The sequence below is a fragment of the Leptodactylus fuscus genome, chromosome 5 (assembly GCF_031893055.1).
Source record: "Leptodactylus fuscus isolate aLepFus1 chromosome 5, aLepFus1.hap2, whole genome shotgun sequence".
NCBI classification, from domain to species: Eukaryota; Metazoa; Chordata; class Amphibia; order Anura; family Leptodactylidae; genus Leptodactylus; species Leptodactylus fuscus.
In genome coordinates this window covers 212,558,982-212,585,001 of record NC_134269.1, presented here as the reverse complement: position 1 = coordinate 212,585,001, position 26,020 = coordinate 212,558,982, and the positions used below count along the sequence as shown (strand labels likewise).

The 26,020-nt window shown below is 47.0% G+C and overlaps 1 protein-coding gene across 1 annotated transcript; it reads right to left on the bottom strand.

Annotated features, from left to right (window-relative positions):
• Window positions 1-936: 936 nt before the first annotated feature.
• Window positions 937-25,796, bottom strand: MTPN (myotrophin). The gene is made up of 4 exons (XM_075275406.1): window positions 25,575-25,796; window positions 13,473-13,586; window positions 12,335-12,418; window positions 937-4,420 (listed from the first exon to the last, which is right to left on the bottom strand). Exons 1-4 carry the CDS (start codon window positions 25,644-25,646, stop codon window positions 4,334-4,336), a joined length of 357 nt encoding a protein of 118 aa, XP_075131507.1. The 5' UTR covers window positions 25,647-25,796; the 3' UTR covers window positions 937-4,333.
• Between the last annotated feature and the right edge of the window lie 224 nt (window positions 25,797-26,020).

Here is a 26,020-nt window from a genome sequence, read left to right as displayed (position 1 = left end):
AATAAAAAAATAAATTATAATATATATATATGCGCCATCTAGGATCACAAAAACAGCGCCCCCAAGGTTGTGTGTGGTATTGCAGTTCAGTCTCATTCACAGCGGCCGAGCTGCAGTGCCAAACACAACCATCAACCAACAGGTGTGGAACGTTCTGGAAATAAAAGTGTTTTTTCTAATAATGGACTATCCCTCTAAATTGTTACCATAACCAAAATAGGAATCTGGTAAATTAAAAAATATCCAATGTGTAGAGGACAATATTCCAATCTTATAGGAGATATTTTTCTTTCAAAAACAGCACCAACGTTCCATAAGGCCAAGTCTGGTATTGCACTAAGGGTTACTCAAATCAATGAAGCCAAGCTGCAATCCGGGATATGACCACATGGACTTGAATGGCGCCATTCCAGCTTGTATATATGGAATTGGAATGCTTGTCAACCCTTTAACAAACCGCCAGGATGCAGCCATTGTACCCAAGTGGCAGAGCCCGGTATTGCAGCTCAGTTTCATGAGGTCGAGTTGCAATACTGGAAACAACCACATGCACAAGAGCGGCGCCATTTCAACTTGATTGTGAAAAATGAAATGAGGTCAAGCTGAAATACCAAAAGCCACCACATTGACAAGAGGGGCATTATTTCAACTTGATTGTTAAAAAAAAAATAAGTTTTAGGAACTCCTGTCACATCTTTGACTACGGAAATCTACTGAACGGACAAAACCACCTATAAATTAAGAGTCATTGTAGCCATGTGGCCGAATTTGGTATTGCAGCTCAGCCAAAAAACAAAAATGAGATCAAGCTGCAATACCAAAAGCTGCCACATGGACAAGAGGGGCGTTATTTCAACTTTAAAAAAAAAAAAAAATCATATCAGATCTTCCCGCCTATAAGTCAGGACGCCGCACTGTACGGACAAGACCACCAGGTAGAGTTATTAACATTTATTGTATTTTTTTTTCCTTTGGAGTGAACTTCAAGATGAAAGTAAAAGTTTTACAAACAGAATAAAATGAAAAAGTATAAAGCGTCGGCAGAGAAGATTTAATTTATTGGAAAAAAAAAAAAAAAGAAAAATAAAAACCTAAAAAGTTATCGACTTAAAGCAAGCAAAGCAAAAAGTTGGGGTCAAGTAATAGACTGGATTCAAGAGTTCCATCTTCTTACTATGGAGCTTCTCCTGGGGTCTGACTTTGTAAGGCCTCGGATAGGAATGACCCTGGGTGCCGGGTAAATCCAGCAACACACTGACGACGGGCCCCCCCAAGCGCCCATAGGGGCCCCCATGCACATGATACATTCATCACTTGTAAGCAACATCCAACAAACGTCGGAAATCATAGAAGAGAACTGAGCGTCATTCGCGGGGTACGGGGGAAGGGTTCGAGCGGAGGGACGTGCCTCGGAGTGATGGGAATGGTCAAAAACAAAAAAGTTGCAGCTTTTGGGAAATCTGGAAAAGTGGTGGTGGGGGGAGGGTGAGAGTAGGGCGTCTGAAAACTTGCAAAAATTCAAGAGGAGCTGTGACCGTGTCAAAGAGAAAAAAGAATGGAATTGAAAAGGGGACTGGTCGCCATTTTAAGATGAAAGTGAATTTTTTTAAAAAATTTTCAAAAAGTTTTGGGGTCGGACCAAGTGCCTATAAATCTAAACTCACAGCCTACAGCCTATACAGATGCCGCCATTACCATAAGTTACCAGCCTTTTCGGGAAGTGTGTCGGTGCCACAACTAAGAATTTTTGAAAAATTTTTTTTAATGTATGGTTGGAACAAGGGCCCACTAAATCCACAACCTGGAGCACAACATGTAAGCCGCCATCCCAAAGACTCTTCCCCGACAACTTAAGGTGCGCAGAAAGGATATGCCAACCCCAAAGACCAAAAAGATCTGCCCTCTCCAGTAGGCTAATCGTATGGAAGACAACAGCAACGTCTGGCCCCCAACTGGGACGGCCTATTATAACTCTGCCAACTGGTTTGCCCTTGGAGGACCATTTGAAGCATGGAGGAACGGTTGAGGAACCGGAACCAGTGCCTATAACGTAACGGCCCACTAAACCTACAGCCCGCAGCATAGAATGATGTAGTCAAGGCCAAGACACCAATGTGGTCATCTCAAGCTTCTTCCCTATCATCTTAATGTGCATTGGTGGCACAAAGGATATGTCGCCCAAAGGACCTACTGGATGAAAGGACCTAAAAACTTCTCAGGCTACAGACTGCAACAATAAAGTCAGAAAGAGGTGCAGGTACAAACCAAATTTTTTAGGGGCAAAAAAGTGGAAGCCCACTAAGCCTAGAGCCTGAAGAATATATTGGCGTGAGTAAGCAGTCAACTTAATGTGCATGGGTGGCAAAAAGGTTATCTTGTTCCAGTCAGACCGGTAGGTCCTAAACTCTAAGAAAATGGCGTCAGGTCCTCTTCAAAACTAAAGGCCCACTCAACCTACGGCCTGCCGCATAGAAAGAGGCAATCAATTATAAGACAAGGCAGTGGCCACCTCAAGATTTCAATTGTGCCAACAAGGTCATCGCTAAGGTGCAATACCAAAGTCTAGGGTAGCAGATGGTGCCCATAAATGGGCAAAAAGTAAAGGCCCACTAAACCTACAACCAAGAACGATTCAGTCAATTACAAGACAAGGCAGCGGCCATCTCAAGACTCTGCCTAACCCATTCGCCATATGTGGTAGAAGAGAGATTTTGCTCCCAGAAACAAAAATTACAGGCTCTGGACGCCCACTATGGGAAACAAAATGTTGACAGGCCCCCCTTTACAACTTTCACTAATTCTCAATTGGATCTGCCAACTAAAACGGAGAGTGGGTATAGCAAGTTATAAAATTCCTCTATAGGTTAAGCCGGTATAAAAATGGTACAGTCCATGAATTTTAAGGGTCAACGAAAACGGCCGACCGCACGGAAGTGTGAAATTTTTGCGTTATTTGTCCCTAAGACACAGTCCTAGCGCCCCCCAAACCAGAAATACAAAAAGACGCTATGAAACGCGCTCAACAAAGCCTCACCGCAAAGGACTTAATGCACAGAATAATAGGTCAATGGGAGAGGAGGGGGGGGGGGGGGGAAATCCAACCAAACGCAGAAGGGGAGTCACTTAAAGGAAGACTCCACTTACAGATAAGATTTTACATGGCGTCTACATAGAACGACGAGTCACTTCACAAATACTTTGCTGGCTTTACACTGTAGAGATCTTGTGCTATATCAGGTTTTCTTCTCCAGTCACATCCAGAGTACAAAAATATATCTGCCCCGGGAGGTCTTTGTATAGTCTGTACACTGTATAGTCACCCAGCTTGGACACTCCCTACCTGGCTCTGCTTGCCATTAGAAGGCTGGATGCAGCTTTAGGTGATACTTTGGATGAGTCAAGGTGAGGTGACTAGACAAAAAAAAAAGAACAAACAAAAAAAACTTTTTTGGTGGGTAAAATGTAATTAAAGGGGACCTTTCACCACCTCAAGCGCTAAGCAGCCTTTAATAGGCGCTCTTCCATGGACTCCAGTGCAGTTGGAATTTTTTCCCTAGCCCATACTGTTCCCGAGCAATCATTTGTTAGTTTTAGAACCCAATATTTTATTTTGCCTCTCTATTGTTAGGTGGGCGGTCCTAGACTACCACGTAGATGCTGAAACTAATAGCACCAATTGCTCAGGAACGGTGAGGGCTAGAAAAAAAATTCCAACTGCGCCAGAATCAGTGGAGCAAGATCTATTGACTGATGCAAATAGTTGGAGGTAGTGAGAGGTCCCCTTTAAAGCAAAGTATTTGAAAAGTTACTCAGCACTGTATGTGGACTTTTCCTGTAAGGAGGGCTAAAGCATTTTGTATTTTGCCCAATTTGGGGCATAAAGTCGCCCACAGCACAGAGCATGGTTTATGGCTTTGGGTTATATCACCTAAATATACAAAACCGCGTTGGGTGAAACTTTTTATTTAACAGTATCGATCATGCTTGAAAAGCCAAAAATGGTTTTACCCCATTCGTTATCCTAAGAGAACCGCGGGCCGTGCGTACACCATCCCTACGGATGTGGAATTTGTAACTGTACTAGATTTAACCAGAGAGGGTCCCCAAACACCCATCACCGCTCACGGCAGAGGTACACTCGCCAATCTTCGAAAGTTTAACCAGGTGCGTGGGCATTTGGTGTAACGGAGGCGGCCGCTGCTCTCGGTCGTGACTTTGCGTCTTTGGATTTTAAAAAGATGGTTGAATCAATTGGTAAGAAAAAACAAAAGGAGCAGAAAAAAAAAATAAGACAGCAGTGAGAGGCAAATGCTGCAGACAAGCTCTAGTCCCATCAATGAAGCAGATCCCTAATAGACTGGTTGTCTGTGGATTCCAAGGCACTCAGTCCGTCCGGTCCTTTTACGTTCTTGTCAGCGCCCTGCCGAAACAGAATAATAAAAAAAAAAAAAAAAAAAAATTAGTAAGACCGGTGGCGAGCGGGAACAAATTGGATCGTGTAACAGGAAAGCGATAGGGAAGTTTTAGCTAAAAATGTCTAAAAAATAAAATCCCCCTCCCCCCAAAACAACCAGTCCATGAAGAAAAACTAAAAAACCTTAAAAAAAAAAAACCCAAAAAAACAAAAAACACACCACCACCATGTGTAGAAGTTTGAACCCAGCACCGAAAGAAAACGCGGAGAGAGGCCGTTCCAGAAGAAGATGGAGTTGGTGCTGGAGACTTCTCTCACAGCATTGGTGACGCCCCCGGTGCTGTTTGAGCTCTGGGGACTGCCCCCAGTGCTGCGAGAGAACTCATTTGTATACTGAAGAAAACCAGGATTTCTACCAAATAGTGGTGCGGAGAAGACGTTTAAAAGGTAGGAGAAAAATAGACTCTTAAGGCTATTTCTAGGTGTTAGTGAGAGAAATAATAAGAAAAAAAAAAAAAAAAAAAAAATGTCATTTTAAATGATACAATCCCTTTAAAGAAACAAAATTAAAATGAAATAAAAATTGCAAACAGAAAAAAATATTAAAAGTTAAATGAAAAAAAAAAAAAATCTGTAAAAATACAAAAAAGGCTCAATTTCTGACTGTACCCCCTTTAAAATGAACTTCTGTAGACCTCAAAAGAAAACCCAAAAAGTTAGCCAGTCCAACCGGGCTGTGGCCACCACTAGGGGACGCTATAAATGAAATATTACAATGTTCCTTTATCCTACAAACCCTTGGTCACGTCGGTAACGTTCGGCACAAGTATCAGACTACTAAAAATTTTCCCGCGTCGAGGGGTGTGCTTCGCAACCTGGGGAGGAGTTTCCTAGTAAAGCGCTTTATGACATGCTGTGAAAGAAATCAGCGCGAGTAAAACAATCGTGACTCTCTTGATCCCTTATGGTCATAGAGGAAAAGATCAGCTAATTTGCATACTCTCCCATGAGGCATTGCTTGTAAGACTCTCCTCAATAAGAGCCGGTGCCCCAGTCAAGAGCACCCTAAAATTTTGGTAATGGTGCAGAAAATTGTATTTTTTAGAGTCAAATCACGACAACAATCCTTGACGTATTCAGCACTTACATGGGGGGGGGGTTGGGAGAAAACAAAACCACACAAAAAGAACATACAATAGAGGCTCGACCTGGGATTTGTTACACGCGCCCGCTGCTGTATACAATATCTGTAAATGAAGCCACAGATTTGTTTTTTATGACTTACAGGAAATATCTTCGAGCAAAAATAAATAAATAAAAAAAAAAAAAACACAATATTAAATAAAACCCATGGTTAATACCGCTGCTATTTTCTGGTGCCTGCGCCGGGACCGGGGAGTTTTATTGCTTTTAAAGAACAGTAATTAGTTTGGGCAGTATTTTACACGGTGGTGGGAAATTGGTTTTCGTGGTGGAGTGTTGCGTGTTTATCAGTGAGGAGACCTCAAAGGGTTTGGATTGTGCTCGTAGATCTAACGTTGGCTCTAGGATGTAATAAACGGGAACACGTGAAATCCTGCTGGTACGGGGGAGGAGTCTGCGGATTTCATTAGGCTTTACAGCAGCAGACTGACATTGGGCATGACATTTTCCTAAATTTTATATAAAAAGTTGAATATTTTTGTAAACACTATTTACTTTGTGCTGATTTTAAAAGGTGGGGACAGGTTTAGGGCTCGTTCACACGGGGCAAGAGGGGGTGGATTCTGATGCCGACTCCACCCCCTCACGATAGAGGTCTAGGTAGACCGCTAGCTTCCTTTTTTTCCGTGAGTGGTATGTTCCGGCTCACGGTAAGAAGAAGTGAGCTTCCCTTTCTTCAATCGGTTCCCCGACTGAGTCAGCCCCGGCGTCCGCCTCGCGATGGCTCCCTCCGGACTAGGCCCATTCAATTAGGCCTACTCCGGAGCGGGAAGCCGCGACAGTCGCATTTTGGTCCTATTCTGACACAGCATCAGAATCAGGACCAAAATACGCAGTCCCGTGTCTCGTCTGAACAAGGCCTTAGAATACCCATTTTTTTGACACTGTGCCAAAAGTAGAGTCTGGTTCATAAGGAGACCCCCTTCCACTGTATGGATGTTACATATGTGACCCCCCCAGGGTGCAGTATAAAATCCAGAGACACGTTTACCATGGATCAGAGTCAACGTGAATCCACGTTCAATGGGAAAATCCAATGATCGCAACGATTTAGGCCTAGACTAGCCAGGACTTTATACACTGCCACCTAATGGAGTTTCCCCCCGTTCCGAAAATGCGTGATCAATGGAAAATATCCAGCAAGAGGTGACAAACAGAAGGAGACGCCAGTGGGCTAGAAAGACAAAAAATGTTATCCCCTCGGGGTGGAAAACGGTGCTGGAATCCAGATTCCTGTGGTGCCAGGAGGGTCAGGATTCGGCACAAATAGCATGAACCGGTGAGAATCTTTCCCATCAGGCCCGGGGAGAGTAATGGTGTAGAACCGACGTCTGGATAAACAGATTCCTGTGGATTTCGGGATGAATTGCTACGATTCTCTCAAAAGGAAGCCTCTCCTACTAGATGGGCGTCACTAACAGAAGTAGGCATTCGGGTAGGGCACTTCACATTTGGGCCCAGGAGACTGCACCCCATGCATCATGTCACAGGCACTGTGCAACCTCCAGCCCAGTACAGAGACGGAGACAGCCGATTGGCCGAAATCATCTACAAGCAATTTCCTGTTTCCTCGTCGAGAATCCTACACGATTTGTATACATCGCAGTACAACACATAAAAAAGTAAATTAAAGCTAAAAACCTACTCCATTCTTATCGCACTCCTCGGGCGCCCGGTTTGATAAGCCGCACACAGAGCTGAAGGGCTTCTTACAAGATCTGAGCCAGATTTCCAGCCTCCACATCTTGATCTTTGAAGGAGGGATCGACTCTCGGAAAATCTGAAGCTTTTACCACTTTGTAAATATTTCGACTGGCAACTAATTACAAATAAGAAAAATAAAAAACAAAAACAAAAAAAAAAAAACCCGCAGCTTTGAAGGGAGAAGAAACACAAGCGGAACGGGGTTTCTACACACTTGAAGGACATTGGTGATAAAACTACAGACAAGCTGGAGTAAGATTGACAGCGACGCGTCCCGAACGCCACGAGATTAATCGCAGAATCAAAAAAAAGAGAGCGATGAAAGACATTAATTATTTCTAGGATTTCATTAGTTTATTCTGGAGGAGGCGACGGGGGATGTCAGTCACAATCCTGACGCTTCTAGAATTAACTCCAAACAACCTTCGGTAAACAAGAGCGCTACCTCGCTCGCGCACCCTCCAAAGACCTGACCCTAGAACGTTTTCAGCCTTGTAACAGATAGAGAGCTCCTCGGGGGCGTGACCTACACTTTTGCTTTGCCACGCCCACTGCTTGGCTTGAGTAGATGCCGTTTTGAACCCTAATACTCCGGCAACAGCAAATATTGGAGGTCAATAGAAATGAGGATATGACAAACTTGAGTCTTGTGTTGGATCAGAGGACTGCTTAGCCCAAATCTCACAGGGTCACATGGATCATACCAATTGGGACACTGGAGGGGGGAGAATTATTCAGGGTAAGTTGGTTGATCGTATATAAAATAAATCTGGCTAATTGTTTGGAGAGACAGTGGAATCAATCCTCCGGTCAGTGACCACTTGTCACGTATCCATGACGGACATTAGGATTTGCCTCACGCTCCCGCTTTCCGCAGTCTTCTCCTTATCTGCCGCGCTGCAGCTCTCCGAGCCTCAACCTTCATCTTCTGCAAAGTAAGATCTGCCAATCAGACGATTTCCAAGAAACGCCGGTCAAGTAATGCAGGGGGGCTCACACCGCTCCGGGCCCATCGCTGTCTCCCTCCTGGAAAGATGAACAGCTCCGTGCGTGTTGTGATCTTATCGCGGCCCGCAGCATCTCCACCGCCAGACACGTCGTTTGTAATGTGCTGCTGAAATCAACGGAGGCAACTGTATTGACCGCCACGCCGGAGGAGATAAAGAGGCTTCATCCAGGTGTAACCTCTTAATAGCCGATCATTGGTTTTCCAATATGTCTCAAGCATCTGGTCTGACCATAGATACAACTATGAATAGTGAGCGCAGCTCTGAAGTATAATAAGGATGTAACTCAGGATCAGTACAGGATAAGTAATGTAATGTATGTACACAGTGACTGCACCAGCAGAATAGTGAGCGCAGCTCTGGAGTATAATACAGGATAAGTAATGTAATGTATGTACACAGTGACTGCACCAGCAGAATAGTGAGCGCAGCTCTGGAGTATAATACAGGATAAGTAATGTAATGTATGTACACAGTGACTGCACCAGCAGAATAGTGAGCGCAGCTCTGGAGTATAATACAGGATAAGTAATGTAATGTATGTACACAGTGACTGTACCAGCAGAATAGTGAGCGCAGCTCTGGAGTATAATACAGGATAAGTAATGTAATGTATGTACACAGTGACTGTACCAGCAGAATAGTGAGCGCAGCTCTGGAGTATAATAGAGGATAAGTAATGTATGTACACAGTGACTGTACCAGCAGAATAGTGAGCGCAGCTCTGGAGTATAATACAGGATATGTAATGTAATGTATGTACACAGTGACTGCACCAGCAGAATAGTGAGCGCAGCTCTGAAGTATAATACAGGATAAGTAATGTAATGTATGTACACAGTGACTGTACCAGCAGAATAGTGAGCGCAGCTCTGGAGTATAATACAGGATAAGTAATGTAATGTATGTACACAGTGACTGTACCAGCAGAATAGTGAGCGCAGCTCTGGAGTATAATACAGGATATGTAATGTAATGTATGTACACAGTGACTGCACCAGCAGAATAGTGAGCGCAGCTCTGGAGTATAATACAGGATAAGTAATGTAATGTATGTACACAGTGACTGCACCAGCAGACTAGTGAGCGCAGCTCTGGAGTATAATACAGGATAAGTAATGTATGTACACAGTGACTGTACCAGCAGAATAGTGAGCGCAGCTCTGGAGTATAATACAGGATAAGTAATGTAATGTATGTACACAGTGACTGTACCAGCAGAATAGTGAGCGCAGCTCTGGAGTATAATAGAGGATAAGTAATGTATGTACACAGTGACTGTACCAGCAGAATAGTGAGCGCAGCTCTGGAGTATAATACAGGATATGTAATGTAATGTATGTACACAGTGACTGCACCAGCAGAATAGTGAGCGCAGCTCTGAAGTATAATACAGGATAAGTAATGTAATGTATGTACACAGTGACTGTACCAGCAGAATAGTGAGCGCAGCTCTGGAGTATAATACAGGATAAGTAATGTAATGTATGTACACAGTGACTGTACCAGCAGAATAGTGAGCGCAGCTCTGGAGTATAATACAGGATAAGTAATGTAATGTATGTACATAGTGACTGTACCAGCAGAATAGTGAGCGCAGCTCTGGAGTATAATACAGGATAAGTAATGTAATGTATGTACACAGTGACTGCACCAGCAGAATAGTGAGCGCAGCTCTGGAGTATAATACAGGATAAGTAATGTAATGTAATGTATGTACACAGTGACTGCACCAGCAGAATAGTGAGTGCAGCTCTGGAGTATAATACAGGATAAGTAATGTAATGTCTGTACACAGTGACTGTACCAGCAGAATAGTGAGCGCAGCTCTGGAGTATAATACAGGATAAGTAATGTAATGTCTGTACACAGTGACTGTACCAGCAGAATAGTGAGTGCAGCTCTGGAGTATAATACACGATGTAACTCAGGACCATAGGTAGGGGGTCAGCAGATATTGGCCTATGGATCCTGCTGAGATGTGACCACAGCAATGCCAGTGCCAGGCATGATTCTACGAGCAGATGAATGACGGGAGTTCTTGCAGTTAGGACGGTCTGCACTTTACTTATAGGCCAATGCTAAACCATCAGCAGAGTCTCTGGAGCCATAACAGTTTTTTATCCTACTCTTGGGCGATGCCATAATGTTTCTTCTCCTGAGCAGATTGAGTCAAGCAGCTCCCCAAGTGCGACTCTGTAAACAGATCTGTGTGTGGGCGGGCGGGCAGCGAGGAGACGTCGTCAGAACCAGACATGAGGAATGAATTACTGTATAATATGTCCTGGTAGAGAAATAGGAGGCCGAGATTTATACACCGGGCTACGAAGCCTGAGGTCATAACAGTACAGGAGGGGCGGCTGATATCGATCACCCCCATAGCTCTGAACGCAACGGGACTCCAAGGTCTGACAAGTTGAGGTGTCTGGTTTGAGGTCAGGAAAGTGAATGGAGCGCCGGTCACACCAGCAGGCTTTTATCCAAGCATACATGGATGAGAAACTAGGCAGGACAGGGGCCACACGGTGGCTCAGTGGTTAGCACTGCAGCCTTGCAGCACTGGAGTCCTGGTGTTCAAATCCCGCTAAGGGCAGAAAACCATCTGTAAGGAGTTTGTATGTTCTTCCCGTGTTTGCATGGATTTCCATCCCATATTCCAAAGACATACTGATAGGGAAAAATGTACATTGTGAGCTCTATGTGGGGCTCACAATCTACATAAAAAAAAAAAAAAAAAAAAAATAGGCAGGACAGATGCCAGGCTGCGCGCGGTAAGATCCCAGAATATGCTAAGCCCCTAATTCCAGCAGAGCCATTTGGAAATTAAAGACATAGCGGTAGAGCGGCGGCGGTGGCGAGATAAGTGGCGGAGGAGGCTGGCACCCCAGGCGCATTATCACTTGTAGGATACAAAGGAGCAGAGAGAATTATAACAAGGGTCATGTCATGCTCCACTGGCCCGCACAGAACAGACGCTACGTACGTGGGGTAAAAAAGACACAGCCCCCGACGCCGCCGTTCTGCGCCAAGTAAACATTTAATTAGATTTAGAAGCGAGCGGCGCACAAAGAATACAGAGGAGGCAACACAAAAGTACGGCGGTGGGGGGGGGGGATATTGTTTGGTAGCGGCGGAGACAAAAACTCCGGTATCAGAAAACTTTGTGAATTTAATCGAGATTCTCTGTACACGGTGAGAAGGGAATACAGATGGGGAGAGATTGGACCACAGGTGGCGCTATTCAGCTTACGTGACCTGCTTGTGCATGCTATACTGCCTCCTGGTGAAGACGTCAGTATGGACAGATGTCTTCTCTGCGCCGCCTTTCAGTAGAAATCCGGGTTTGCTTCGGTATGCAAATGAGTTCTCTCGCAGCACTGGGGGCGGGCCCCAGCGCTCAAACAGCACTGGGGGCGTCCCCAATGATGCGAGAGAACTCTCCAGCGCCGCCTCCATCTTCTTCAGGAACGTCCTCTGCCTGTGTCTTCTTCCGTCCCGGGTTTCAATCTTGTAGGCCTTGGGCAGAGCCGACTGCACATGTCAGGCCACAAGAAAATGGCTGCTTGCACCAAGGCCTACAAGATTGAAACCCAGGATGGATGAAGACACGGAGAGAGCGTTCCACAAGATGATTGAGGCGTTGCTGGAGATTTCTCTCGCAGCATTGGGCCCGCCCCCAGTGCTGCGAGAGAACTCATTTGCATACCAAAGAAAACCGGCATTTCTACTGAATGGCGGAGCGGAGAAGACATCTAAAGGTAGAAGAAGAATAGACTTTAAGTCTATTGCTATGTGTTAGGATGATAGGATCCCTTTAAACAGGTACGGCACCAGCTCAGTCCTATTCAAGCGAATGGGGCTGAGCTGCAATACCAAGTACAGCCACTATACCATGCAAGGTGCTGTGCTTGGTACGCAGAGATGAGGGATGTTACAGTCTATATAGTCACCCGCATACATAGTATATACACTGTCCAATATCAGCAAGTACTGTAGATAGCCTCACCCTCTCCAGAAGCAGCTTCACCGTAGTCAAGTGACCCTCGTAGCAGGCAGACAGAAGCGGGGTGATGCCGTGTTTATCTGCAGCCTAAACACCAGAAAGAAGAAACCTCATTAGCAATGTAGGGGTCACCATCGTGCAGGGAGACGGGTCTACAGACTAAGTTTGGCCCCAGAAATTCAGCCCATGTGTGGACTCTTTATTCTGTGACAGAGCCTTACAGGACACGCAACGCTCCTCTGAGATACAGGAATGCAAATTAAAGGGGTTGTCCAAGACATAGAAAAGATGGATAGTGATGACCCGCCACAGGACAGCCCGGCCATGCGGAAGCTGTATACTAGGTAAGTAAATGTGAGCGGCAGTATACAGATTGGAGGCTGTATACAGTGTACAGAGCTGTGCATTCTAGTGGTGGCCCCTGGAACTGCAGTTCTGATCCCATTCACTTGAACAGGAGCAGGGCTGCTTCTAAGCATATACCTCGTATACAGCTTCTGATCGGGATGGGGGCCGGTGTCAGACCCGAACAATCCGATACTGATGAGCCAACCTGCGGATAGGATATCAGTATTTGTTTTTTTTCTTCTCTTGGACAACCCCTTTAACTCACGGTTAGGATGGATACTCCTCCGTTCCAACAAGCGGCACTGAGGTTTTTGGAAAGGAAACCAAATTGTAGGCCTTTGGTTTCTCAGAGAAGCATGGTCAAACTTCTAGGCTTCAGGCCTAAGGCAGAGCCGACTGCACATGCCCACAGGCCACAAGAAAATGGCCGCTCGCTTACTGTCTAAGCGGCCATTTTTCTTGTGGCCGCGGGCATGCACAGTTGGCTCTGTCCAAGGACTAGAAGTTTGACTGCCCGCGCCGGAAGACAATGCGTGAAGAGGCCAATCCTGAAGAAGAAGTAGGCGGAGCTGGAGAGTTCTCTTGCAGCATTAGGGACCGCCCCCAGTGCTGCGAGAGAGCTCATTTGCATACCGCCGAAAACCGGGATTTCTACCGAACGGTGGTGCGGAGAAGACATTTAAAGGTAGGAGAAGAATAGACTTTAAGGCTATTCTGACATGTCAATGAGAAAAAAAAAAATTCGATATCAATCGTAGAATCCCTTTACGTTTACATGATACGTGACACCTACATTTATATCGGCTCCCTTCGCCAACAGATACTCCAGGATCTCGTCCTGCCCGCAGTCGGCGGCGTAATGTAGAGGCCTTCGCCCTCCCTCCAGCATCCGGTTGACATCCACGCCCTGTGTACAAGAAATAAAATACAGAAAATGAGCACAAAAAAGGTAAAAACGGAAAAGCAAAAAACTAATTACTACAAGAGCAGAATTCACACGGCAGGTGACCCGGCGGCCATTTGTTTTACGTGCTCCTTATCGCCCCGGGTCCACACAGGCCTCCCGGACGAACAAAGGGCGCTCACCCATTCACAACGCAGGGCGTGCGGCTGTGCGAACAGAGATAAACACCGAGTCGTGCAAATATGGAACGGCAAACGAGGTCTCAAAGCGTCGTGACCGCGACTACTCCATGTAGAAGGAAACAAGGGGGGGGGGGGGGATTCTTGCCATTCAGAGCTGTAGGAAAGCTGGGTGATGGCCAAATAACAGCTACAACAGCATCATTGGTCAGTCTGAACGCCCGGCGGCCATGACACTCTGGTACCTGCGGATGCCGCCTCAAAGCTCCGACTTCACACAGACGACTCCGAAATTTTACGTTGAGTAAATAAAAATGGCCTCTTTTTTGCCGACACATCATAACTAGGAGGTCGCGGATCTGGATCCAACTGCTGAATACGCAGAATGAAGCTGCGCCAAAGGAGGCATTAAACGGAGTTACATATATAGAAGAGCTGTGCAGGAGGAGAGCGGCGCGGCGCAGTACGGTGGACGAGGCGGCGGCAGACAATCACATAATAAAGGGACCGCGCTCCCCAAGCTCATTATATGGGAATTCCTCTATAATTTATCTTCTGTCCTCCGAAGCCCCCCCCCCCTCCTATTTTACTCCATAATAAGAGCCGCATCAATAGATTAAAAGACATAGAAATCATCCGGAATTTCACCATCCGCTCTGCACTGCAGTACTGGAATTATATTCATGAGCCAGGAGGCGATGGGTGAACAGTGCTATAGCTGCAGCCTGACACAGGATATATAGTGTATAGTATACAGTGTATGAGCTCACCTACAGGGAGAGATGGAGCTGGTGATAGGTTACTAGTGCTGGGCGGTATATACAGTGTATGAGCTCACCTATATATAGAGATGGAGCTGGTGATCGGTTACTAGTGCTGGGCGGTATATACAGTGTATGAGCTCACCTACAGGTAGAGATGGGGCTGGTGATAGGTTACTAGTGCTGGGCGGTATATACAGTGTATGAGCTCACCTATATATAGAGATGGAGCTGGTGATAGGTTACTAGTGCTGGGCGGTATATACAGTGTATGAGCTCACCTACAGGGAGAGATGGAGCTGGTGATAGGTTACTAGTGCTGGGCGGTATATACAGTGTATGAGCTCACCTATATATAGAGATGGAGCTGGTGATAGGTTACTAGTGCTGGGCGGTATATACAGTGTATGAGCTCACCTATATATAGAGATGGGGCTGGTGATAGGTTACTAGTGCTGGGCGGTATATACAGTGTATGAGCTCACCTACAGGTAGATGGGGCTGGTGATAGGTTACTAGTGCTGGGCGGTATATACAGTGTATGAGCTCACCTACAGGTAGAGATGGAGCTGGTGATAGGTTACTAGTGCTGGGCGGTATATACAGTGTATGAGCTCACCTACAGGTAGAGATGGAGCTGGTGATAGGTTACTAGTGCTGGGCGGTATATACAGTGTATGAGCTCACCTACAGGTAGAGATGGGGCTGGTGATAGGTTACTAGTGCTGGGCGGTATATACAGTGTATGAGCTCACCTATATATAGAGATGGGGCTGGTGATAGGTTACTAGTGCTGGGCGGTATATACAGTGTATGAGCTCACCTATATATAGAGATGGGGCTGGTGATAGGTTACTAGTGCTGGGTGGTATATACAGTGTATGAGCTCACCTACAGGTAGAGATGGGGCTGGTGATAGGTTACTAGTGCTGGGCGGTATATACAGTGTATGAGCTCACCTACAGGTAGAGATGGGGCTGGTGATAGGTTACTAGTGCTGGGCGGTATATACAGTGTATGAGCTCACCTACAGGTAGAGATGGGGCTGGTGATAGGTTACTAGTGCTGGGCGGTATATACAGTGTATGAGCTCACCTATATATAGAGATGGGGCTGGTGATAGGTTACTAGTGCTGGGCGGTATATACAGTGTATGAGCTCACCTACAGGTAGAGATGGGGCTGGTGATAGGTTACTAGTGCTGGGCGGTATATACAGTGTATGAGCTCACCTACAGGTAGAGATGGGGCTGGTGATAGGTTACTAGTGCTGGGCGGTATATACAGTGTATGAGCTCACCTACAGGTAGAGATGGGGCTGGTGATAGGTTACTAGTGCTGGGCGGTATATACAGTGTATGAGCTCACCTATATATAGAGATGGGGCTGGTGATAGGTTACTAGTGCTGGGCAGTATATACAGTGTATGAGCTCACCTACAGGTAGAGATGGAGCTGGTGATAGGTTACTAGTGCTGGGCGGTATATACAGTGTATGAGCTCACCTACAGGTAGAGATGGGGCTGGTGATAGGTTACTAGTGTTGGGCAGTATATACAGTGTATGAGCTCACCTACAGGGAGAGATGGAGCTGGTGATGGGTTACTAGTGCTGGGCGGTATATACAGTGTATGAGCTCACCTACAGGTAGATGGAGCTGGTGATAGGTTACTAGTGCTGGGCAGTATATACAGTGTATGAGCTCACCTACAGGTAGAGATGGGGCTGGTGATAGGTTACTAGTGCTGGGCGGTATATACAGTGTATGAGCTCACCTACAGGGAGAGATGGAGCTGGTGATGGGTTACTAGTGCTGGGCGGTATATACAGTGTATGAGCTCACCTACAGGTAGATGGAGCTGGTGATAGGTTACTAGTGCTGGGCAGTATATACAGTGTATGAGCTCACCTATATATAGAGATGGAGCTGGTGATAGGTTACTAGTGCTGGGCGGTATATACAGTGTATGAGCTCAACTATATATAGAGATGGAGCTGGTTATAGGTTACTAGTGCTGGGCAGTATATACAGTGTATGAGCTCAACTATATATAGAGATGGAGCTGGTGATAGGTTACTAGTGCTGGGCGGTATATACAGTGTATGAGCTCACCTACAGGTAGAGATGGGGCTGGTGATAGGTTACTAGTGTTGGGCAGTATATACAGTGTATGAGCTCACCTACAGGGAGAGATGGAGCTGGTGATAGGTTACTAGTGCTGGGCGGTATATACAGTGTATGAGCTCACCTACAGGTAGATGGGGCTGGTGATAGGTTACTAGTGCTGGGCGGTATATACAGTGTATGAGCTCACCTACAGGGAGAGATGGGGCTGGTTATAGGTTACTAGTGCTGGGCGGTATATACAGTGTATGAGCTCACCTACAGGGAGAGATGGGGCTGGTGATAGGTTACTAGTGCTGGGCGGTATATACAGTGTATGAGCTCACCTACAGGGAGAGATGGGGCTGGTGATAGGTTACTAGTGCTGGGCGGTATATACAGTGTATGAGCTCACCTACAGGTAGAGATGGGGCTGGTGATAGGTTACTAGTGCTGGGCGGTATATACAGTGTATGAGCTCACCTATATATAGAGATGGGGCTGGTGATAGGTTACTAGTGCTGGGCGGTATATACAGTGTATGAGCTCACCTACAGGTAGAGATGGGGCTGGTGATAGGTTACTAGTGTTGGGCAGTATATACAGTGTATGAGCTCACCTACAGGGAGAGATGGAGCTGGTGATAGGTTACTAGTGCTGGGCGGTATATACAGTGTATGAGCTCACCTACAGGTAGATGGGGCTGGTGATAGGTTACTAGTGCTGGGCGGTATATACAGTGTATGAGCTCACCTACAGGGAGAGATGGGGCTGGTTATAGGTTACTAGTGCTGGGCGGTATATACAGTGTATGAGCTCACCTACAGGGAGAGATGGGGCTGGTGATAGGTTACTAGTGCTGGGCGGTATATACAGTGTATGAGCTCACCTACAGGGAGAGATGGAGCTGGTGATGGGTTACTAGTGCTGGGCGGTATATACAGTGTATGAGCTCACCTACAGGGAGAGATGGAGCTGGTGATAGGTTACTAGTGCTGGGCAGTATATACAGTGTATGAGCTCACCTATATATAGAGATGGAGCTGGTGATAGGTTACTAGTGCTGGGCGGTATATACAGTGTATGAGCTCAACTATATATAGAGATGGAGCTGGTTATAGGTTACTAGTGCTGGGCAGTATATACAGTGTATGAGCTCACCTACAGGGAGAGATGGAGCTGGGGATAGGTTACTAGTGCTGGGCGGTATATACAGTGTATGAGCTCACCTACAGGTAGAGATGGAGCTGGGGATAGGTTACTAGTGCTGGGCGGTATATACAGTGTATGAGCTCAACTATATATAGAGATGGAGCTGGTGATGGGTTACTAGTGCTGGGCGGTATATACAGTGTATGAGCTCACCTACAGGGAGAGATGGGGCTGGTGATAGGTTACTAGTGCTGGGCGGTATATACAGTGTATGAGCTCACCTACAGGTAGAGATGGGGCTGGTGATAGGTTACTAGTGTTGGGCAGTATATACAGTGTATGAGCTCACCTACAGGTAGAGATGGAGCTGGTGATAGGTTACTAGTGCTGGGCGGTATATACAGTGTATGAGCTCACCTACAGGTAGAGATGGGGCTGGGGATAGGTTACTAGTGCTGGGCGGTATATACAGTGTATGAGCTCAACTATATATAGAGATGGAGCTGGTGATGGGTTACTAGTGCTGGGCGGTATATACAGTGTATGAGCTCACCTACAGGTAGATGGGGCTGGTGATAGGTTACTAGTGCTGGGCGGTATATACAGTGTATGAGCTCACCTATATATAGAGATGGGGCTGGTGATAGGTTACTAGTGCTGGGCGGTATATACAGTGTATGAGCTCACCTATATATAGAGATGGAGCTGGTGATAGGTTACTAGTGCTGGGCAGTATATACAGTGTATGAGCTCACCTACAGGTAGATGGGGCTGGTGATAGGTTACTAGTGCTGGGCGGTATATACAGTGTATGAGCTCACCTATATATAGAGATGGGGCTGGTGATAGGTTACTAGTGCTGGGCGGTATATACAGTGTATGAGCTCACCTATATATAGAGATGGAGCTGGTGATAGGTTACTAGTGCTGGGCAGTATATACAGTGTATGAGCTCACCTATATATAGAGATGGAGCTGGTGATAGGTTACTAGTGCTGGGCGGTATATACAGTGTATGAGCTCAACTATATATAGAGATGGAGCTGGTTATAGGTTACTAGTGCTGGGCAGTATATACAGTGTATGAGCTCAACTATATATAGAGATGGAGCTGGTGATAGGTTACTAGTGCTGGGCGGTATATACAGTGTATGAGCTCAACTATATATAGAGATGGAGCTGGTTATAGGTTACTAGTGCTGGGCAGTATATACAGTGTATGAGCTCACCTACAGGTAGAGATGGAGCTGGTGATAGGTTACTAGTGCTGGGCAGTATATACAGTGTATGAGCTCACCTACAGGTAGAGATGGGGCTGGTGATAGGTTACTAGTGCTGGGCAGTATATACAGTGTATGAGCTCACCTACAGGTAGAGATGGGGCTGGTGATGGGTTACTAGTGCTGGGCGGTATATACAGTGTATGAGCTCACCTACAGGTAGAGATGGAGCTGGTGATAGGTTACTAGTGCTGGGCGGTATATACAGTGTATGAGCTCACCTACAGGTAGAGATGGGGCTGGTGATGGGTTACTAGTGCTGGGCGGTATATACAGTGTATGAGCTCACCTACAGGTAGAGATGGGGCTGGTGATAGGTTACTAGTGCTGGGCGGTATATACAGTGTATGAGCTCACCTATATATAGAGATGGGGCTGGTGATAGGTTACTAGTGCTGGGCGGTATATACAGTGTATGAGCTCACCTACAGGTAGAGATGGGGCTGGTGATGGGTTACTAGTGCTGGGCGGTATATACAGTGTATGAGCTCACCTACAGGGAGAGATGGAGCTGGTGATAGGTATACGGTATATACAGTGTATGACGGCTTCTGCGAGGAGAGATCAGGTTGCCGTTGCCCGTGAGACTCTCCAGCTGTCATAACACGACTATGTCCGTCCGTCTCAGGGTTAGACATAACCCGGTCAGCATTCGGCTCCATCTCTTCCCACAGATCGGTCACAGACTACTACTGATGGGCAGCGCAGCCACTTCTATTCCTGTCCTGGAGCTTTAGGAAGTGCTATTGTTGGGATTGTGCCCCCTATGTGTCAGTGGTGGTGCTGCGGCACTGTAAGGAGAGATGACAGAGGGGAGGTGTGCAAAAGAAACCTCTGACTAAGACAAAAGTGCCCGATCATCTCAAGATTTATTACCATCATGTATGCAACAGAACCCAGGAATAGCGAGGAGTCACCACATGACGGCCATAAACCCGACACGCTGCGCTCTGTGCTCTCCTGTCCCCCACTCTCTTCTGTTGCTCCTCTTGTCACTGCGCCCTGACATTTTGTCATAGTGAAGACGTGTCAGGTGCTCATTCCTGGCCGGTGAGGTCACGTTGTCACTATAGAGGAATATCAGGCAGCGGGGATGTCTGCAAATCCCCCCCTGCCCCCCATAGCCTATGATGGCCGACAACAGGGAGCAAAAGCATTCAACTGCACAGCAGGCACATTGTCCTGCAATACCAAGCACAGCCACTATACAAAGTAGGGCGCTGTGCTTGGCAAGTAGTGAAAAGGCCACAGCAAACTATAGAAGAGGGATCCTAAACTGGCCGAATTTCACTACATCTAAGAAAGGGGCGAGCGTCAGACGCAACACGAAACCCGCAGACCAGGACGGAGGCGAGAAATGGCGGCGGCAGGTGAAAGATGGCAACAAGTTACAAGGGCGATTCTGAGAAACGCATCCCCTGTCCGTGCTAGTGATAGAAACACAAAGTCTTTGCCTGAAATACTCTGTGCTGCTGAGGGCCATGCTCATAAGGTCTCCTGCGTAACCGTTTCTCCACACATGCGACTATCCAAGTCCCCCCCCCCTCACAAAGTCAACAAACTTCTGAAATACTCTGTGCTGCTCTTTCCATGACCCCCTACCCAGTCAGTCACAGGAAGCCCTTTCCTCCCTTCCATGAGTGGACGGGTCACTGACCCCCGCAAGGTTATAATTATGGTAATTACATTTTGTCTTCGCCCACCTTGAAACGAAAAATAGGAAGACGCGGATAAAGTTTTCGAAGAAAGTCTCGACCACATGAACCCCAAAACCACCAAAAACACGCCCCAAGAGGAAGCGATACTGGTGAAAGTCATGGGAAAGGAACTGATAAAGAGCGAGGACTTTGTGCTGTAAATCATTTAAAGGGGCGGCGGTGAAGGTCCAACATCTCGCTTGGCTTTGGTCACATGGCTCATTCTATGATGTCATCGGTCAGCAGGCACAACACCGCGTAAGCAAAGCGCAGGCAAATGATATGCAAATAGTCTAGAAGCTGCACGTTCAGCCGCTGCGTCAGCACTTCGGACGCCTACGGGCGGCACAGGCAGCGCTGAGTGACAGCACGGGCCAATAACAATCCATGGGAAAGCTCAGAACGCTGCTGAGGTCGGGGGAATCTGACAACCAGGACAGGTGCTGGGGCCAGACATGGCTGCGGGGTCATGATGCTTAGATGTCCTCCCTAGCACTCATGGACTGCTCAGCCTGAGCTTCCTGGTTCATGCACTGAACCCCCAGTGATTGGGAGCGGGTCATAAAGATGGTAATCGTCCAGCCCTACAGGTCACTGAAGATAGAAGGAAGCGCCTGCTGTGACCCCGCCATGATCTGACCGGTTATCTCCACTGTCCAAGGTCCAACAGTCACGGATTCATCTACAGAGCGGTCCAAGGTTACTCCTCCTGGCAGGAAGACTCAAGGTGTAATCCTCCTGTTATCACCTGGTTCCCCAGATCTCTTACTGCTCTATAAGAAGCTCTGCCTCTGTATTGTAGGCTGCCATTCACACACAGAGATCTTAGACACAAGCACAGAGAATGAGAATGAAGGGACCAGAGAACATTGGGGTCTGGAGAAGGCGACAGAGAAACTAGGCCGTGTCCTTAAAGGGTTAATGAGATTAGCTACTAAAGCAGGGGACAGGCTGGAGTCATGGCAGTACAGAGACGTGACCTGCGGAGGGAGCCACTCCCATATACACACACATTACCTATATCAGGTGTCCAGCTATATAATGTATACAGGGGAGGGGGAGCCGAACAATCACCAGCACAATGTTACTCAATCTGCCTCCTGTCACACTGTATGATGTAACCAGGAGGAGTAACGCAAGACTAGAGAACTGCACTTATGTGTACTGACCCTGTATATACTCCAGAGCAGCGCTCACTATTCTGCTGGTACAGTCACTGTGCACATACATTACATTATCCTGTATTATACTCCAGAGCAGCGCTCACTATTCTGCTGGTACAGTCACTGTGTACATACATTACATTACTTATCCTGTATTATACTCCAGAGCTGCACTCACTATTCTGCTGGTACAGTCACTGTGTACATACATTACATTACTTATCCTGTATTATACTCCAGAGCTGCGCTCACTATTCTGCTGGTGCAGCTCTGGAGTATAATACAGGATAAGTAATGTAACGTATGTACACAGTGACTGCACCAGCAGAATAGTGAGCGCAGCTCTGGAGTATAATACAGGATAAGTAATGTAATGTATGTACACAGTGACTGTACCAGCAGAATAGTGAGCGCAGCTCTGGAGTATAATACAGGATAAGTAATGTAATGTATGTACACAGTGACTGCACCAGCAGAATAGTGAGCGCAGCTCTGGAGTATAATACAGGATAAGTAATGTAATGTATGTACACAGTGACTGCACCAGCAGAATAGTGAGCGCAGCTCTGGAGTATAATACAGGATAAGTAATGTAATGTATGTACACAGTGACTGCACCAGCAGAATAGTGAGCGCAGCTCTGGAGTATAATACAGGATAAGTAATGTAATGTATGTACACAGTGACTGTACCAGCAGAATAGTGAGCGCAGCTCTGGGGTATAATACAGGATAAGTAATGTAATGTATGTACACAGGACTGTACCAGCAGAATAGTGAGCGCAGCTCTGGAGTATAATACAGGATAAGTAATGTAATGTATGTACACAGTGACTGTACCAGCAGAATAGTGAGCGCAGCTCTGGAGTATAATACAGGATAAGTAATGTAATGTATGTACACAGTGACTGCACCAGCAGAATAGTGAGCGCAGCTCTGGAGTATAATACAGGAGAAGTAATGTAATGTATGTACACAGTGACTGTACCAGCAGAATAGTGAGTGCAGCTCTGGAGTATAATACAGGATAAGTAATGTAATGTATGTACACAGTGACTGCACCAGCAGAATAGTGAGCGCAGCTCTGGGGTATAATACAGGATAAGTAATGTAATGTATGTACACAGTGACTGCACCAGCAGAATAGTGAGTGCAGCTCTGGAGTATAATACAGGATAAGTAATGTAATGTATGTACACAGTGACTGCACCAGCAGAATAGTGAGCGCAGCTCTGGAGTATAATACAGGATAAGTAATGTAATGTATGTACACAGTGACTGTACCAGCAGAATAGTGAGCGCAGCTCTGGAGTATAATACAGGATAAGTAATGTAATGTATGTACACAGTGACTACACCAGCAGAATAGTGAGCGCAGCTCTGGAGTATAATACAGGATAAGTAATGTAATGTATGTACACAGTGACTGCACCAGCAGAATAGTGAGCGCAGCTCTGGAGTATAATACAGGATAAGTAATGTAATGTATGAACACAGTGACTGCACCAGCAGAATAGTGAGCGCAGCTCTGGAGTATAATACAGGATAAGTAATGTAATGTATGTACACAGTGACTGCAGCAGCAGAACAGTGAGCGCAGCTCTGGAGTATACAGCGTTTCCCTGAAAATAAGACAGTGTCTTAGCGGGACATGTCTTATGGAGCGGGACAACCCACTCCATAAGACACGCAGGAGGTTAGGCGAGGGGAGGTTGGCTACTTACCTTCCCCATCTTCATAGCTGCGCTGGTGCTGCTGTTGATCGCGGCGGCGGAAGTGGTGGGCGGGGCTTAGCGAGGCTGCCGGCAGTTGCCAGGGAGCCTGACTTTGTGGGCATTGCAGCCAGCTGAATGCTGTGCACGGTGTTCCATGTGCACAGGAAAGCCGGCTGCTGCGGTATGAGCTGACTCCTCGCAGCATGTGCACAGCGGCATCTCCCAGCTCATCCTACAGCAGGGACAGTGGATATAACCTGCGGTATCACAGCAGACGGCTTTCCTGTGAACACAGAACATCACGTACAGTGTTCAACAGGCTGCAATGGTTTTTGGGGGATGCCTTATTTTCGGTGGGTGCCAATTAAACAGAAACCTCCGTCATGCCTTATTTTCGGGGGATGACCTATTTTCAGGGAAACACAGTAATAGAGGATAAGTAATGTCTGTATTCTTTATATGGAATAATAAGATATAATTTCCTTCCCGTTTACGATCTCGAGTCAGAAATGGTAAAACCTGTTCCCCTGTATAATTATTTGAGTATCGGCCTTGTCCTTATGATGTCAGTCCTCGGACACCTCTCGCCCCTGGGTCAGTCCCTTATAATGTGCAGTTCGCTCTTAGGAGCGACTTCCAGATCTCGCCCAGATCAGTCCCACGAGTGTCCCGGCTGGCAGAGCATGCTGGGAGTTGTAGTTTCGCAACAGAAGGAAAGTCACTGGGAGGTCAAAGTCTTGTGTCTTACACCAGGAAGAAATCTTGTAATCCGCAGCGACATGCACAACTGCACAGGCTTCAGAGCTGAAATCCTCCTGTACTTAGAAGGTGTAATGTATACCCCGGACTGCAGGGGGCACCAATGTTTAGTGATGTATGGACACTGATCACACAGGTGTAGGAGCGGATTTCTGCTCTGAAGCCTGCACAATTGTAAACGCTACTCGTCACTGAAAGACAGGTCATGACTTAAAGGAATTTTCCAGCCTTAGGAGCCCTTCTGTCCTGTGGATCGGGCCTCAGTGTCATGATAAGAGTATCTGATCTGTGGAGGTCCAACACCCAGACCCCTCAGAGATCAGCTGTTTTGGCAGCTTCAAGTAGCCGTCAGTGATACGACGGTGACACCAGGAACCGCAACGCCCGGTCTATTGCTTGAGTAGTAGCAGATACTGATGGTCCATCCAGCATCAAAAGCACGGAGAGGCTGGAAAACCCCTTTAAGAGTTGAGTGCCTTAAAGGGAAACTCTTTACCCTGAGACGCGGCTGGGGCACCGGTCACACACAACCCTCATTTCTGTGACCACTAGAGGTCCCTGTGCTCAGACCTAAGCAATCCCTTTCCCATCCTGAAGGCTAACAGAGGACCCCTTTAAGTTAACCCGCCATTTTGCTGATATTTCACCTCCCCCCCCCCATATTTCGTACTCTACCCCGGCCGTTACTTTTTGCAAGGAAAGATGGCTGCCGAACCCAATAGTGTTAAAGGGGGACACTAGACCGTTGAGGACACAGCACAATAACAAATGGCCCTCCTTTAAACCAGTTTTCCAGTGATCTGCTCACTGCCAGGAGGAGTTACCCTTATTAAAGGTGGTCACCCTACATGGACAATCCCTTTAAGTAAGGCTATTTTAGAAGAGGGGACATCCAATAGGCATCATCCCCTAAACAGGAAGTCATCCAATAGCCGATAAGTGATGTTATTCCCCCTGACCTGCCATTGCCTCAGGACCACCGACCACCACAGAGGTAAGTGGGGGGGGAGGTGGGTGTGGTCAGGACAGTCACGTGACCGGCCAATGCCTTATATGGAAGAAGAGAAGAAGTGCATAGAAGTTGCGTCACGTGACTTGGTCCACTTTTCCACAGCCACCATAGGGTTAACCCGTACCAGACCCCCCCCCCGCTGTATACAGTGACAGGGCAGAGCGCCACTCACCCCGGGCACGAACTCCTTCACCACGTCCATGTCTCCGTTCTTCAGCGCCCACGTCAGTTGTTTGTCACACATGGCTGCCGGTGAAGGCTGTGGCGGCGTCGCAGGCAGGAGGAGAAGAGACAGAGCGCGGCCTGGCACTGACAGCAGCCTCCGGGGCCTCTATCTATCCACTTCCCACACACAGGAGCGCTCAGCCCCGCCCTTCCCGACGCGTCATGACGTCACAGGCGCGCACGGCTCACGTGACCGGCCGCCGAGAACGCGTCTACTAGCACCAGAGCCGCCAGCTGGGAGATGCCTGACAACTCGGCTTTTCCAATGCCAGGCCGCATCTGCCGACTTAGATCGGTTGCCAACACATTTCTTGGCAGATTGGAGAGTTTTGCGACATTATTAGAGCTAGACAACGACGCAACATCTTCTTCTGCAACCTAGGAGACGTTGCG